At 36.2% G+C, this 16,225-nt stretch overlaps 1 protein-coding gene across 4 annotated transcripts in view; it reads right to left on the bottom strand.

The window, feature by feature from the left end:
• PTBP2 (polypyrimidine tract binding protein 2) overlaps window positions 1–15,359 on the bottom strand; it is an 82,040-nt gene extending 66,681 nt beyond the window's left edge. For all 4 annotated transcript variants that reach the window (XM_082614627.1, XM_082614628.1, XM_082614629.1 and 1 more), the window contains exons 1-2: window positions 14,994–15,359; window positions 13,284–13,314 (exon numbers count right to left, since the gene is read on the bottom strand). In XM_082614627.1, coding sequence (XP_082470753.1) covers window positions 13,284–13,314; window positions 14,994–15,001 — 39 coding nt within the window. In that variant the 5' untranslated portion in view covers window positions 15,002–15,359. The remainder of the gene's footprint in view (window positions 1–13,283; window positions 13,315–14,993) is intronic.
• Between the last annotated feature and the right edge of the window lie 866 nt (window positions 15,360–16,225).

The raw sequence follows: 16,225 nt of genomic DNA, 5'->3' as shown, positions 1-16,225 counted from the left end.
TAAATGTCAGTACTGAACCTACTGATAAAACATCACAAAGAGGTACTAGACATGTTCCTCCTGGTGTGATACATTAGAAATTACAGAGTACATTTATAAAATATTCTTGCTAAAAATTAAACCTGAATCTGATCAAGTCTCATCTAAGTACAAGTACACAGGAAATACAAGACACGAGAAACACACAAAATGACAACATGGAGGTATAATCAGCAAAATTATAATTTTCTGAAAACTGTACAGAATAGATGACCCAGTTTCTCTAACAAAGAAAATCAAGAAAGGGGGAGGGAGAAGGAAAACTGACTTATAAATAGACTTAAAAGAACCAAATCAACATGTTGACTTTCCTTGATCCCTGATTCAAAAAGAAAACATAAAAGACTTCTTTAAAGTGACTGGGAAACTTTGACTACTGTTAGACATTAGATGATATTAAGGAATTATTTTAGTGATGGGGTGGGGTTGGGCAAATTAAGTGAAGGGGATTAAGTGATACAAACTTCCAGTTATAAAATAAATAAGTTACTGGGATGTAATGTACAGCTTGGGGAATATAATTAATATTATAATAATTTTTTACAGTGACAGATGGTTATGGTGATCAATCTGTAATGTATGTAAATTTTGAATCATTATGTTATACACCTGAAACAAACATAATATTGTATGTCAAATATACTTCAATAAAAAAGGAAAAACATTTAAAATTTTATTAGGTATGATGATATAAATGTCATCTTTAAGAGATTATATCTATTAGAAATACACATTGAAGTATTTAGGAATGATATAAAATAATCACTGAGATTTGCTTTAATATTCTCCCACAGGAAGGCAAAGGAAGTATATTATTATACCATTCACCCTACTTTTGTATACCTTGAAGCTTTCACAAAGCTTAAAAAAGTGAAAAAGATGTAAGACGTTGACGAAACACATTGAAGAAGACACAAATAAATGGAAAGATATTCCACGCTCATGGACTGGAAGAATACTGTTAAAATGTCCACACTACCCAAAACAATCTACAGATTCAATGCAATCCTTATCAAACTAAGGATTTAGTATAACTAAGCCCCTTGGCATCAGTCTTAGCAATGACTTTTTGGCTTTGACACCAAAAGCAAAGACAACAAAAGCAAAAATAAATTTGGACTATATCAAACTTTTAGCTTCTGTAGAGTGAAGGAACCCATCAACAAGATGAAAAGGCAACCTACTGAATGGGAGAAAATATTTACAAATCATATATAGAAAGTTAGTATCAAAAATAAAGAACTCATACTACTCAGAAAAAAATGAACAGTATGATTAAAGAATGAGCAGAAGACACAAATAGACATTCTTCCAAAGACACACAAAGGACGAACAGGAACATGAAAAGGTGCTCAACATCACTAATCAGGGAAATGCCAATCAAAACCACAATGAGATATCACCTCACACCTGTTAGAATGGATATTACCAAAAAGATAAGAAATAACAAACACTGTCGAGGATATGGAGAAAAAGGAAGACTTGTGCACTGATGATGGGAATGTAAATTGGTGTACCCACTAAGGAAAACAGGTTCCTCAAAAACTTTTAAAAAGTACAACTGTATGATCCAACAATACCACCTAAGTATTTACCCAAAAGAAATAAAATCACTATCTATAAAAGATATCTGCACCCTGTATTCATTGTAGCACTATTTACAACAGTCAAGACATGAAAACAACGTAGGTCTCCATCAACGCAAGAAAATGTGGTTATTCTATACAATGAAATATTCAGCTATAAACAGAAGAAAATCCTACCATTTGCAACAACATGCAAATGAGGTCATTAGGCTAAGTGAAACAAGTCAGAGAAAGACAAACACCATATGATCTCATTTATATGTAGATTCTTAAAAAAACAAACAAAAACCCAAAACACTGAACTCACAGATACAGAGAACAGTGGTATCCAGAAGCACAGCCAGGCCTTTTAGTGGGGGACGGGGTGGGGGGGGGGGTAGGAATTAGTGACGGTGGTGGTCAAAAGGTACAAACTCAGAGTTATGACATAAATGACTCCTGACGATATAATGTACTGCATGCTGATATAGTTAACAATACTGTATATATATACTGCAGAGAATAAATCTTAGAAATTCCCATCACAAGGAAAATAATTTAACTATATGTGGTGATGGATGTTAACTAAACTTATTCTGGTAATCATTTCACAATATATACATACATCAATTCATGTTGTGCACCTGAAAATAACACAATGTTTCTACATCAATTACACCTCAATCTTAAAAAAGAAAAAAAAGAAAAGAAAAAAGGGAACTCTAAACGTCAAAGCTTACTGCCCAAACTATCAACTGATCTTTCTTCACCTTGAATGCATTTTTAAACAAGAAAATAAACATGTTCAGGATGTAATTTAAATGTAATTTAAAGTGGACAAAAAATAATAATACAGTAAAATAGATCTAGTTTGGGCAGAAAAAAACAAAAACAGAAATTATGAAACAAACAAACAAAATTAACAAAAGATGGTACTTTGGAAAGACCAGTAAAATAAGGTCTCTGATAAGAAAAAAAGGAAAAAGGATAAAATATGAATGTGCACTGTTAATAAAAATTTAAAAAGGGAGAATTTAAAAATACTATAAAATTCTGAGAAATAGAAAAGTACTGAATAAATCAATAACTTTGGAAAAAATCAAACTGGCAAAGAAGCATCTCTCTTTCCTCATGTCTACAGATAAGCTTTTAAAAATCCTTCTAACATGTAGGGAAAATGATGGGAAGTACATACAATGCTGATTACCTTTGGTAAAATTATCAGTGAATTAATTTATTTTCCTTTTTGCCTAAAGCATTAAGTTTCTGCATTAAGCATGTCTTTTATAATTAAACAAAATAGTATGGGAAGTAAGGGAAAAATTCTTCAAAGAAATATCACTGTTCTCTCCAGCTCTGCCATCTTATTTTTTTGAAAATACAAATACAATACTCTCCAATTAACTTATAAATTTAGTACAACTATAATCAAAACCTGAAGTCTTCATGGAACTTAGCCAACTGATCTTAAAAATATATATACAGTGAAGAAAATGCCAATACAATTTTGAAGTTGCAAAATTCACTCTCCAAGATTCCCACTTACTGTGATGCCACATTAAATTAAGACATTTGGGTAGTAAGACAGTAATAGACAATGAAACAGAAGAGATAGCCCAGGGAAAGTTTCACACATATATGGAAACCTGACAACTAACACTGCAGATCAGTAGGAAAACATGAACCATTCAACTGAGTTTGTACCAGATTTGTTAGCCATTTAGAACACACTACACAAAAATTAAATTACAGGTAAACTGAGGCCCTAAATGTGAATATCAAAATTTAAAAATTTGCAAAATAAAATCCAGAAGACTATATAGTATAAAACCTTGAGTTTAAGAAAGATTTCTTAAAACTAAAATGTAAATTTAATGTTAAAATTTCCTACTCTACTCAACAATGCAAAAAAAAACAAGCCAGACAAGAAGGAATTTATCTGTACCATATATAACTAACAAAGCTTTAGTACCCACAATATATAAAAACTCCTAGAAATCAGTAACAAAAAATAAAAACTTCAAAGTTGACTTCTAATAAAGTGCTCCTTCTAAATAGGATTTACAAATTAAAGAACTACAATACCAAGCATCACCATCATTTGAGCACTTACGGCCATTCTGTGCTAAATCTTTTACATGTTATTCAATCTTCAACATAATTTCTGAGGTAGGTCCTGTTAAACCCATCTTAAAAGTTGTAAAACTGAAACTCAGAAGTTACCTTGTTCAATGTTAGAGGCCAACTCTAGTCTGTTAATTCTAAATCGCGTGCTTTTAATTTGACAAGCCCTTCATTGAAAAAAATTTATTGTCCACCATCAGTAATGCCAATTTATGTTCAATTTTAATATATTTCTATTATAGAAAATTTAATTGGACTTTCAAGATATACTTCTTTGTACACATCCTTTAAGAATACTGACAAACAGATGTCTATTGAGCAAACTATGCTAAGCATAAACAAATTGAAGAAAAAGTTATTACAAAAAATGTTCTTGGAAAAAACATCACACAGACATATGCAAAAAAAAAATCAGACATCATATATCTTCTAATGGAAAAACGTATCACCACTTATAAAATATTACTAAAAACAGAAAGAGAACCTGATGGTCTGTAGATCCATCTACCAACTGACATATATGGACAACATAATAATTATAACATCAGAATACAATCAGTATATGCAGACTATGGACAATTCTATTAAGACCAACAACCAGTTTTCTTCAAAAATAAAATGTAATTATGAGAAACCTCACAGTGATAAAAGAAGAATTCATAAATTGAAAGAAATTTAAAAGGCATGTCAATTTATTGAATGTGTTGATCTTATTTGATCCTGATCCCTCCCCACCACGAAAAATGAACTCTGTAAAAGTATTATGACTTTCATGAGACAAACAGAAATCTTAACACAAATCTGGCACTTAAGAACATTAAGCAACTGTTGCTATTTTTTTTTGGGGGGGGGTGCACTAACAGTACTGTGATTGTATTTCTTTAAAACAGAAAGAGAGGGAGGACTGACCCTATCTTTTAAAGAGACACACCAAAACATTTATGGATGTAACAAATAACCTGGAATTTTTCTCAAAATAATACAGGAGGAGAAAAGTAGAGTGTGGATCTCCTAAGTTTTAGCAATGGGTTGTTCGTTGATGACTGTTGGGACTGAGTGACATATAAATAATGCTTCATGATACTACTGTGTCTTTTTTTATGTTTAAAATTCACCACAACAGTTATAAGACCAATTATTGCTCAAAAACACATACCTTTCATAACTGTTGTATTTTATTACTTTTAAAGTAAAAATATTACCTAACCACCTCAGCCCTTAATGAAGTATGTCTGAAACTAAATTAAGAAAACTATTACAGTTCAGAAACACAAATGGACCAAGTAAGAGATTAGAATAGTTAACTACTTATTCTAATTCATGGTGCTCCATACAGTACCAAAGCCAACTATTTTGCAGCTCAGTCTCCACATTCTAAAGATAGCAGAATAATGAGCTACTTTCATGTATGGAAGCTTACAGATATATGGAATACTGCCTACCACATGAAATAGTTGAAATTTTCTCCAACCTATCGGCCATTCTATTTTTTTCTCTCCCTCCCATATATTACACAAATCCTTCGTTGTAAAATCCATATCATTCAGCTAAATTGTTCAATGGCTATGAATTTGTGCCAGCCTACTGACAAAACTTTGGCCATGTCTTCCCCTCAGCATATACTGCTCACTTCTGCTCCCAAACATTTACAATACACAGGTCACAATCCGCTGATTTCATGAAATCTACTCTGATTCTACCAACCAATCTTCCCTAACGTAGCCATAGGGCATTTGCTTAAACCTTTTATATTTATTTCTTCAACTAGATGAGGTTCTAGAAGATACAGCTGTTTTTGGATCTCCAGCAAAAAGGAAGAATGTTATGCAATAAAATTGATATTTACCTTTTTACTGATAAGTGGCTCATGAGATTATGAGCATGTTGAAGCCAGAGACCCTTCAATAGTCATTAAATACATACTGAGTATGTACTATTTAACAGGCACTACTGATGACACAGAAACTATAAAACAAAAAAGGTCTCTGCCCTCAAGACACATATATTCTATTCTTAATGTCTCTGAATCACCAGTCTTTAACACAGTGCTGACATTCAGCAGACACACTAACTTGAAATTCTAATACAAATACCCTAGCAAGCATTATGTAATGTTTTAAGAAAACTCAAAATCTAAAAACCCAAACAACAGTTTTTCTTAACCTACCTGTTATAAATCAGTTATGTTCAACTATTACAAAAAAAGTTTTCTTTAGCATTATTTTACTGTAATTGTCTAGAAAAGCCAATGATGATGAATAAAATAGTCATATCACAACTTAAAACTGTGCATTCAGCAATTTACAACCAATGCTTTCAAAATTCTAGTGAAATTTAACTTGAAAAAAGCTAAGTACTTGGGCCCATTATTCTGCAACAATTTCAAAGGCAAAATGGTTAAGAGTACAGAAATGAAGCCTTTGAAACAAATTACAAAGAACATAAAAAAACATTTTAAACAAATGCAACAAACTTCATATTAACAATTCACAAATTTCCTTTCTTGTTTTACAGCCTCACTGACTTGACCAAATAGAAAGGAGTCTAAAATCATTGAGAACTGAGTAAGTCTACAGCACATTTATAAGGATAATGAAAAATGAGATTTCAACATACCGTAAAGCTATAAAAATTTGATATTCTTTATATAGTATAAGTTGGTTAACATTAACAAAGGACCTAATTCACGGAAAATACTTTTTATGCATAATCACTTTTAATATTCAGAACTTATAATCTCAATTTTAAAGAAACAAATTAAAAATGTTTAAGTATCAGAGACAAAAAAATTAAATTATACTACTTCATAATTCAAACACACCTAGATGCCCAAAACTGTATGAGGTAAAAAAGTAATAAACTGTAAGAAAAAGTACCTATGATGCATATGAATCAATTTTCTTTTTATACAGAGTTGTAACAAACAAGATAATCATTGAAATAGATCACATATACAAAGAGGCAGTTCACAGAAATAGAAAGTCAAATTTAAAAAATCTCACCCATTTCAAAATACAAATTAAAGAACTTTTTTTTTTACCGTGAAACTAGCTAGTATTCTAAATTTTAATTAAAACCCAGGATTGGTAAGGGTGTAGAAAAACAGGCACTCCCATACACAACTGTAGAAAATAAATGAGTAAGGAAACTTGTGGCATTGTGGTTTTAACAAATTTTTAATTGTAAATTTCTTTTGACACTGCATTTTTACTTCTATTTTTAGCATGCTCAGTTTTTAACTGCAAAGTTTTTAACTGCAAACCAAAATGTTCATCAATGTGGATCTAAATTGTGGTATGTCAAGCAACTACACTGTGGTGCATCCACAGAACAAAGAATAAGATAAACCTATTACTGCAGAGATATTACGTAATTTTTTTTTTTAAAAAGTGAACTTATACTTTTGGCCAAGAAGGTATAACATGGGCCCGTTTGCCCAACTGAGAAAAAATAAATAAAAGAAAAAGAAAATCACACATAATATATAGAACAATGTTCTTCAAGACCACTGGACATCAGACAATGATGAACAATGATCCCCGAGAGTCAGAAAACCACCATGGGGTAAGGCCATCATCGTCCCAGCTTACTCACCTGAGAAAAGGTCCAGGTCAAGGCACAGCTCAGATAAGGAAACCAGGTCGAACTTGGAAAACTCCCTGAGAGTTAAGAAAGAGGCAAGAATCCAAGGAGACCAAAGCAACTAGAGTTTGTATGGCAGAGTTCCAAAGACAGTTGCACGGAGAGAACTCTGGAAATCTGCAGAGAATCCTCCCTGAGTATCCAATGCATGTGCATAACTATGTTAAGGGTAAAGTAGATTATTTTTCTTGTTGTTTAAATCTTTTAAAAAAGATAAATGGCTGTTTAAACAAATAAAAAGAATGCTGTATAGAATTTATAACACATAGAAGTAAAATGTTGTAATAATAGTACACAGGCCAAAGGGGGAGAAGTATTCTAATATTCACATAGTATATGTAAAGTAGCATAAATACTACTTGAGTTAAGACTGTGATAAATTAAAGATGTATGCCATAAATCCTAAAACAGCTATCAACATAACAAAACAGCTATAAGCTAATCAGCTAAAGAGATTAAAATGGAATTTAAAAAAATTACTCAATCCAAAAGAAAGCAGGAAAAAAAAAAAGGAAGAACATAAGGGACAAATGGAAAACAAACAACAAAGTGGTACTTTTAAAACTAACCATATTAATATAACAATATTGAATGTGAAGGATCTCAACAACCAAAAGAAGAGGGTGTAAGATAGGTTTTAAAAATCAAGTCTCTATTTTATGCTGTCTACAGGAAATACACTTTAAAATCTAAGGATATAAATAGTATGAAAGTAAAATAACGGAAAAAGATATACCATGTAAACTGTATTCAAAAGAAAGCCAAGATGGCTGTATTAATATCAGAAAAAGTAAAGCAAAGAAATTTAAAAAAAAAAGAAAGCAAAGAAACTTCTTAAAATTTTAAATTTTAAAGCAAAGTAGATTACTGGGGATAAAAAAGGTCACTGCATAATAATAAAGGGGTCAATGAATCAAGAGGACATAGTAATCCTGAATGTTTATGTACTAATTATAACTTCAAAAACATAAAGCAAAAACTGGTAGAACTGCAAGGAAAAACAAACGAATGCACAATATAGGAGATTTCAATATTGTTTTCTCAATAAGTGACAGAACAATAAAAAATCAGGAAAGGTAGATCACTTGAGCAACACTACCAATAAACATGACCTAGGGCTTCCCTGGTGGCGCAGTGGTTGAGAATCCGCCTGCCGATGCAGGGGATACGGGTTCGTGCCCTGGTCCGGGAAGATCCCACATGCCACGGATCAACTAGGCCCGTGAGCCATGGCCGCTGAGCCGGCGCGTCCGGAGCCTCTGCTCCGCAATGGGAGAGGCCACAACAGTGAGAGGTCCTCGTACCACAAAAAAAAAAAAAAAAAAAAAAAAAAAAAAAATGACCTAATTGACATGTACAGAACACATCACCCAACAATAACAGAATGCACATCCCTATCAAATGCACTTAAAACAGGATATATATTTGAACCATAAAACAATAAAATAATTACAAAGATTCAAGTCTTACAAAATATGTTCTCTAAGCACAATGGAATTAAATTAGAAATAAATAACAGAAAAATACATGGAAAATTCCAAATACTTGGAAATCAAATAAATACTTCTCAATAACCCATGGGTCAAAGAAATAAAAAAGCATATTGGAATGTATTTTGAACTGAATGAAAAGAAGTATAAATGTCAAAATTTGAGGGATGCCATGAAAGCAACACTTGTATGAAAATACATGGCATTAAACCTCTCTGTATTAGAAAACATATGTCAACTACATCAACTTCAATGTTAAGTAAGAAGAGAGCAAACTAAATACAAAGCAGAAAAACATTAAAACAGAAGAAATCAATAAAATGAGAAAGAGAAAACTCAATGCAACAAAAAGCTGCTTTCTGTTTTACATTAATAAAATCAATAAATCTTTAGCCAGACTGATAGGGAAAAGAGAAGACACTAATTATCAATACCAGGAACGAGAGAGGCAACATCACTATAGATTCTACAGATACTAAAAATATAATACAACAACCCTATGCAAATAAGTTCAGCAACTTTGATGAAACAGACTAATTCTATGAAAACAAAATTACCAAAGCTCACTCCAGAATAAATGTGAATAGTCCTATATCTATTCAATAAATTGAATGTGGTTTAAAACCTTCCCACAAAGAAAACACCAGGCCCACACAGCTTCACTAGTGAACTGTACCAAACTTTTAAGAAAAAAATATATCATTTAAGGTATTTACCCTAATATCAGGAAAAAAGTAAGAAGGCCTGCTCTCATCATTTAAATATTGTACTAGATGCCATAGGCAAGAAAAACAAAAGGCATCCAGACAAAAAATATGATGAACAGTGTATATATAAAATCTGACGGCATCTACCAAATAGCTGTTCGATCTAATAAATGAGTTTGGCAAAGGTGCTGAATACAAGAGCAATGAGCATAAATAATCTGTATTTCTATATATTAATAACAAATACACATTTGATTTTTTTAATTACTTAATATAGCACCAAAAAACACAAAATAAGGATAAATCTGACCAAAAAAATACAAAATCTATACAGTGAAAACTAAAACAATGCTGAAAGAAATGAAAGACCTAAGTAAATGGAAAGATAAATTGTGTTCATGGATGAGAAAACTCAACATTAAGATGTTAATTTTCCCCAAATTGCTCTACTGATTCAAGTTAATTTCAATTAAATCCCAGCAGGCCTTTTTGTAGAAACTGACTCATAGGAAAATGTGAAGGACCCAGAAGAGCCAAAACAACTTTGAAAAAGAACAAAGTTCTACTTGATTTCAAGATTTAATATAAAACTACAGTAATTAAGACTACATTTTTGGCTACTAGGTAGATAAAAATGGGTCAATGGACGAGAATACAGTACAGAAATAGAATCATACGTACATACATAATTGATTTTTGACACAGGTGCAAAGCCAGTTCAATGAAAAAAAAAGTCTTTTCAATGAGTGTTGCTAGAAAAAGTGAATGTCCATATCGAAACCCAAAAAACCTTGATTCATACATTGCACCATATTAAAAAAAGCTAACTCAAGACTTAAATGCAAAACTGAAAACTATAAAACTTCTATTAGAAAACAGAGAAGAAAATCATCGTGACCTTGGGTTACATGAAGATGGCTTAGATATGACCAAAAGCATGAGCCACACCAAACCAAAAAAAAAAAAAACCACCACAGAACGAACACCTGGTAAACTGAAGTTCATCAGAATTAAAAACTGCTGCACTACTGCTCTTCAAAACACTGTGGAGAGAATGAAAACACAAGTGGCAGAAAATATTTTACACCATATATCTGATAAAGAACTTGTAACCAGAAATGTAGACTTTTCAAAACTCAAAGAAATAAATCAATTTAAAAAGTGGACAAGAGATTTAAAAAGACCCTGTACCAAAGATGATACACAGCTTGAAAAAAGCCCATGAAAAGATGTTCAGCACCAAAGACATTAGAGAAATGCAAATGAAAACCAAAAAGAGATTAGGACTTCACATCCACTAGAATCTCTATAATCAAAAAAAAACAGACAACAGGCACTGGAGAGGATGCAGATGGACTGAAAATCTCATACCCTGCTGGTGGCAATGTAAAATAGTATAACCACTTTAGAAAATAGTTTGCAGTTTCTTAAAAAGTTAAACATATGCCTAACCATATGATCTAGCCATTCCAATCATAGGTATTTCCCCAAGAGAAATGAAAGCTTACATTCACAAAAAGACCTGCACAGGAATGTTCACAGAAGCTTTACTTATTATAGCCCAAAACTGGAAACAATCCAAATGTCCATCAAGAGTTGAGTGGATAAACAAATTGCTGTATATCCATACAATGCAATACTACAAAGCAATAAAAAGAAATGAACTACTGATACACAACATGGGTGAAATCCCAAAATAATTATGCTGAGTGGAATAATCCAGGCAAAAAGAAGGTACATACTGTATAACTATTTGTTTAAAATTCTAAAAATTGCAAACTCATCTATAGTGACAGAAAGCAGATCAGTGGTTGCTTGGGGAAAGAAAGGCAGATGGGAGAGATCACAAAAGGGCAAAATGATACTTCTGGGGTTCATTATCTTGATTGTGGTGATAGTTTCATAGGTGTATACATGTCAAAACACTAGTATACCTTAAATATATGCAGCTTATGTCAAATTGTATCTCAATAAAGCTTTTTTTAAAGACAAGATATGGACCAGTACACACGGCATGAATCCATGTGTGTCGTTAAACAAGGATGTTTATATGTGTGCTAATATATAAACTAATAATTTCAGGAAAAAATGCACCAAAAAAATGTTAACATAATTATCTACACCTAAGAAACAGGACTGGATATCAGGGAGAAATACTTTTCACTTTAAATTTTTTTTTAACCATGCACATTATTTTTTTAAATTTCATAAAAGCTTAATTACTTGTACCTAAGTCTGACGCCAAAGCAAAAATTCTTAACCATTATCCTAGAAAATTATTTAAAACATAACTTTAGTTATCAAAACTTTTATATTTAACATTGGACAAAAAAATTGGCTAGCAATTACTTTTATATCATTTTCTAATGTTTTCTCTTCAAACTACTAATATAGAAAACTGCCAATAAACCAAATCTGTACATTCTCTTCCAGCCATCCTCATTTCTCTCTGCTTGTTCAGGGTCCTGTGAGTTCCTTTTCTCCTCATCCAATAACAGTTGACAACTCAGACTTGAATCATTTATTCTTTTAAAAAATTCACTTCCAGAGGCTGTTTGGAAGGTAACTATAATATCTACATCTTGCACTCTCAACTTAGAAAACAGCATTGCCAAATAAAAATAAATACACCTTCCCACAAAGGCTCATCATTTCTCCCCCAATCTACATAATATGAACTTGACAATCCTAAATATTAAAGCATGGACAAGTACTTAGTTTACTAGATACAGAGGACAGAAAATAAGCAAAACACAAAATATCTCCAAAAGCGTTCTGAATAATATCACACTGTTATGGATGAAATTTTAAGAATTCCAAAAATTATTTGGAACAGTCAGCATAACTGGACTAAGCACACAGCCTCTCAAGACCACTCACACTTGAAGGGGGGAAATGTCATTGCATCCTCCAACAAGTATCTTAGTACTAGGCTTAGAAGGTGTTGTCAGGCTTGGAAAATTGAAGATTTAAGACAAGAACCATGCCCTAACAGGGCAGAAAGGCTTACAAACAAAAATTTATAATACATCACAATGTTAAAATATGCAAGGATTCAAGGAAATGAAAGGCCTAAGCACCAGAAGTAAGGCTTAAAGTATGAGTAGTTTTCCTGGCCATAGTGAGTGAGGAAAGATTCCAAACAATCTCTACCATAAGGCCTATCTTTCTTTAACAGACACACAAACCAGCTTTATAACTTCTGACTCAAATTTGAAGCTAGCTGCCTAAATAAGTTTCTTTTCTCTTTAAAGATCAAAGTTACTGATTTCTAATGAGGCTTATTATTGGCAAAATATTTTAGTCTTCCTAAGACAAAAGCAGAGCGAAAAAAATCTTAAGATTACTAAAATTATATGATTTAGGTCAAATCACTTATCTGTCCATTTAAAACCATCATTTCCTCTCAGAAAATTGGGTTATTTTCTATTCACAAGAAGCCATGTCTGAAAGCTTTTTTAATTCCTTGAACACCATTCGTAACTATTTTAAAATGTTATTCTCAAAGACTGCCTTTCTAAAAAAAATTATGGTTGCTGTCTATTTAGATTAAAACTATTTATATAAACCAACTTTAAAAATTGAACAAAACACTTTACACTTGAATTTTATAAGCTGTATTATAGTTTTCAAAAGCCAACAGAAAGTTTCCACTAATTAATATACTCAGTTGATTGAGGAATCCAGTTTTCATTAGTTTTAAACTTTTTTCCTACCTTCACGCCAACTGCAACTTCAGTGACAATTCTGTAATGAAAAAAAACAAGTTTCAACCTCTTGTTCTTCAAATGGTCATTGTTTGACTGAAACTTTTTAGGGGAGTTCATCATTCATGAATTTTCCACTCACAATGCAGACAGAAAACAAAGATGGTCAGTAGCACATAATCAACCTGGCTTTCTAGAAATGACTTTCAAAGGTGTGATGAAACTCACCACACTTTTGGTATTTTTTAACACTTCAAATAGCAAACTGAACAAAACCCCAAAGCCTATAATACCCCTTTACCCTTTGATTAGTAATTTAAAACTTAACTCAACTCTTTAGTAATGTTGATAGAAACAGGAAACATGAATTCCAGGGCCAATTTTGCCATCTATTTCCATATTGATCTGGGGGAGAGTGAACTTCTCTGGATTTGTTTCATCTGGAAAATAATCTCCAGAGAAACTCTAGGAAGATTCAAATTTTGTTAATCTGTTAACTTTTATGTGACCTGCACTTAGTTTCTTCACAAAATATCGAACTCCATATGCTTAAAATAAACTCACATTTTACTTCTGACCCTTCAAATACTGTCAGTGATTCCAATAAACGTACTTTTTAAGTGATACTGTTTTCCTATGCCCCCAAACGGGATGAATACGGCTATATTTTCGCCCTAAAGGGTGCCTCCTTTCTAACAATGAGTTAAATTATTAGAGAGTCTTTTCAGATGTGGAGCGTTAAGTACCAGGGAGACCCTGGTCCGTATCATTTCCCGAAGCCCTTGCCTCACCTCACTTAGCACTCTATCGCCAGCCTCAAAGATGCAGCACGGCTCTGGCTTTTTGGAGTTGTTTCTGTTTTTCCAGAAACTGGTCAAAGTAGCTGAAAAGATGGCCCTGTGTTGACTATCTACTCTTGTTTCTGCCATGGCTCTTGGCCTTTGCCCATGTGACTGATGTCGACCACAAACACTTCGTTTTTCAGATGATTTAATTGCTGGGCCCTTCTGCCAAGCTTGGAACGATCTTAGGCCACACAGAAAGGCGTTTTTACAGCCTCCCGCCCCCACTAGCGGACTCCAGTGAAAACAAAGGAGTGTGACATCTGCCCTCCCCCTTCCTCCCGCCACCGCACGCCTCCCCGCCCCCCCTTCCCCCGCGGCTCCCACTCAGCCTTCCCGGGAGCTCCCGCCACCGGCATCTCCCCCAGCCGGGGCGGGCCGGGCGAAACCGGGGAGGCTTGGGACGGCTTGGGGGGGCCTAAGTGGGGGGGCCTCTCTCCTCTCCGCGGGGAGCCTCCCACGCAGGCCTCGCTCTCCGGCCGCTATACCCGCTCCCAGCCGCGCCGCTCGCCCACGGTCCGGGTCCCAGGTTACGGATCGAAATGGCTCCTAGAGGGGGCAGGGCCGGGCGAGACGTCCTGGGACCCCCAGAGCCCATCCCCCGCTGCCCCGCCGGGGCCCGCTGCCTCTCCGGGGTCGTCGCCCCGCCGTCTCCCCAACGCCTGCCATGTCCACGAGCCCGCTTTCTTCCCGTTTTCTCGACCAGAGCCCGCCAGGGGGAAGCCCAAGGAGGGGTGTGTGCGATGGGGCGGGGGTTGGGTAACTGCAGCCCAGCCCTGGGGAGGGACCGCCGGGGGGTTTCGGCCCGACCCCGGACCGGGCCGAAGGCGGGCCCCACTCCCCTCTCGCACACCTCCTCGCCGGCCTCGTTACCTACCCGTCCATTGCCGAACCGGACAAAGCTTCGCTCACAAGAACCGAGCCACGCAGCCGGCGAGACACACAAGCGGAGAGAAAATGGCGGCCAGGTCCCGACGGAAATTGCCGAAGGTGCCGGAGCGCACGGGGCAGCGCGCGGCAGCGGCGGCGGCGGAAAGAGCCGAGCGCGCCGGCGCCCGGCTGCGGGCGGCGAGCGACGGGGCGCGGGGACGAGGGGGAGTGGGCGCCGCCGCCGTCGCCTCCTACGTGCTGCCGCGCGCATGAGGCCCTCCGCCCTCCGTCCTCCGCCCTCAGCGCCGTGGGCCGGGGCCTGCTGCTGTGCAGCGTGGCGTGCTCCGTTTCTTTTGTACGTTCCCCTCCGAAGTCCCTGTTGCCCTCCTAGGGCGCTGTGAGTGCGACACCGCCCAATCCTCCACACCCACTGCCTTGGACCTCGGGATCGTGGTCACTGGACCGCAGGACTGCCCCCAGGCAGCCTCCACTTTTCCCTCCAAATCAGGCTGCAAGTTGGCTCCCCTCGACCTAGGGGGGCCAAGGAAAAACTGTTTTATAGCTTTTTTTTTTTTTTTCTATGCCATCTTTTATTTGCAGACCAATCCATCCTCTTAAAAAAAAAAAAAAAAAAGGGCTTCCCTGGTGGCGCAGTGGTTGAGAGTCCGCCTGCCGATGCAGGGGACACGGGTTCGTGCCCCGATCCCGGAAGATCCCACATGCCGCGGAGCGGCTGGGCCCGCGAGCCATGGCCGCGGAGCCTGTGTGTCCGGAGCCTGTGCTCCGCAACGGGAGAGGCCACAGCAGTGAGAGGCCCGCGTACAGCAAAAAAAAAAAAAAAAAAAAAAAAAAAAAAACACTTTACCCCATTAACCAAGACCACTGCTTAGTAAAAACAGTATTTCCAAAGCAAGTAGACATCATCAGATTGAAGCATACTCTTTTGCTTCCAGACACTTGAAGTTCCAAGTGAAGAAGGATGTGATTCTCACCTCACTCAGTTGATGATTAGTGGGGACCCGTAGGAAATATTCCCAATATCTGGATGGAAAAGAACACAGGTTGAGCGATAAATTAAAGAGTTGGTACGTGGGGCTTCCCTGGTGGCGCAGTGGTTGAGAGCCCGCCTGCCGATGCAGAGGACACGGGTTCGTGCCCTGGTCTTGGAAGATCCCACATGCCGCGGAGCGGCTGGACCCCTGAGCCATGGCCGCTGAGCCTGCGCGTCCGGAGCCTGTG

The sequence above is a fragment of the Mesoplodon mirus genome (genome assembly GCF_964341445.2).
Source record: "Mesoplodon mirus genome assembly, chromosome: 3".
Classification (NCBI taxonomy): domain Eukaryota; kingdom Metazoa; phylum Chordata; class Mammalia; order Artiodactyla; family Ziphiidae; genus Mesoplodon; species Mesoplodon mirus.
The sequence above is the reverse complement of the archived record's forward strand: the minus strand, read 5'-3'. Positions and strand labels throughout refer to the sequence as shown.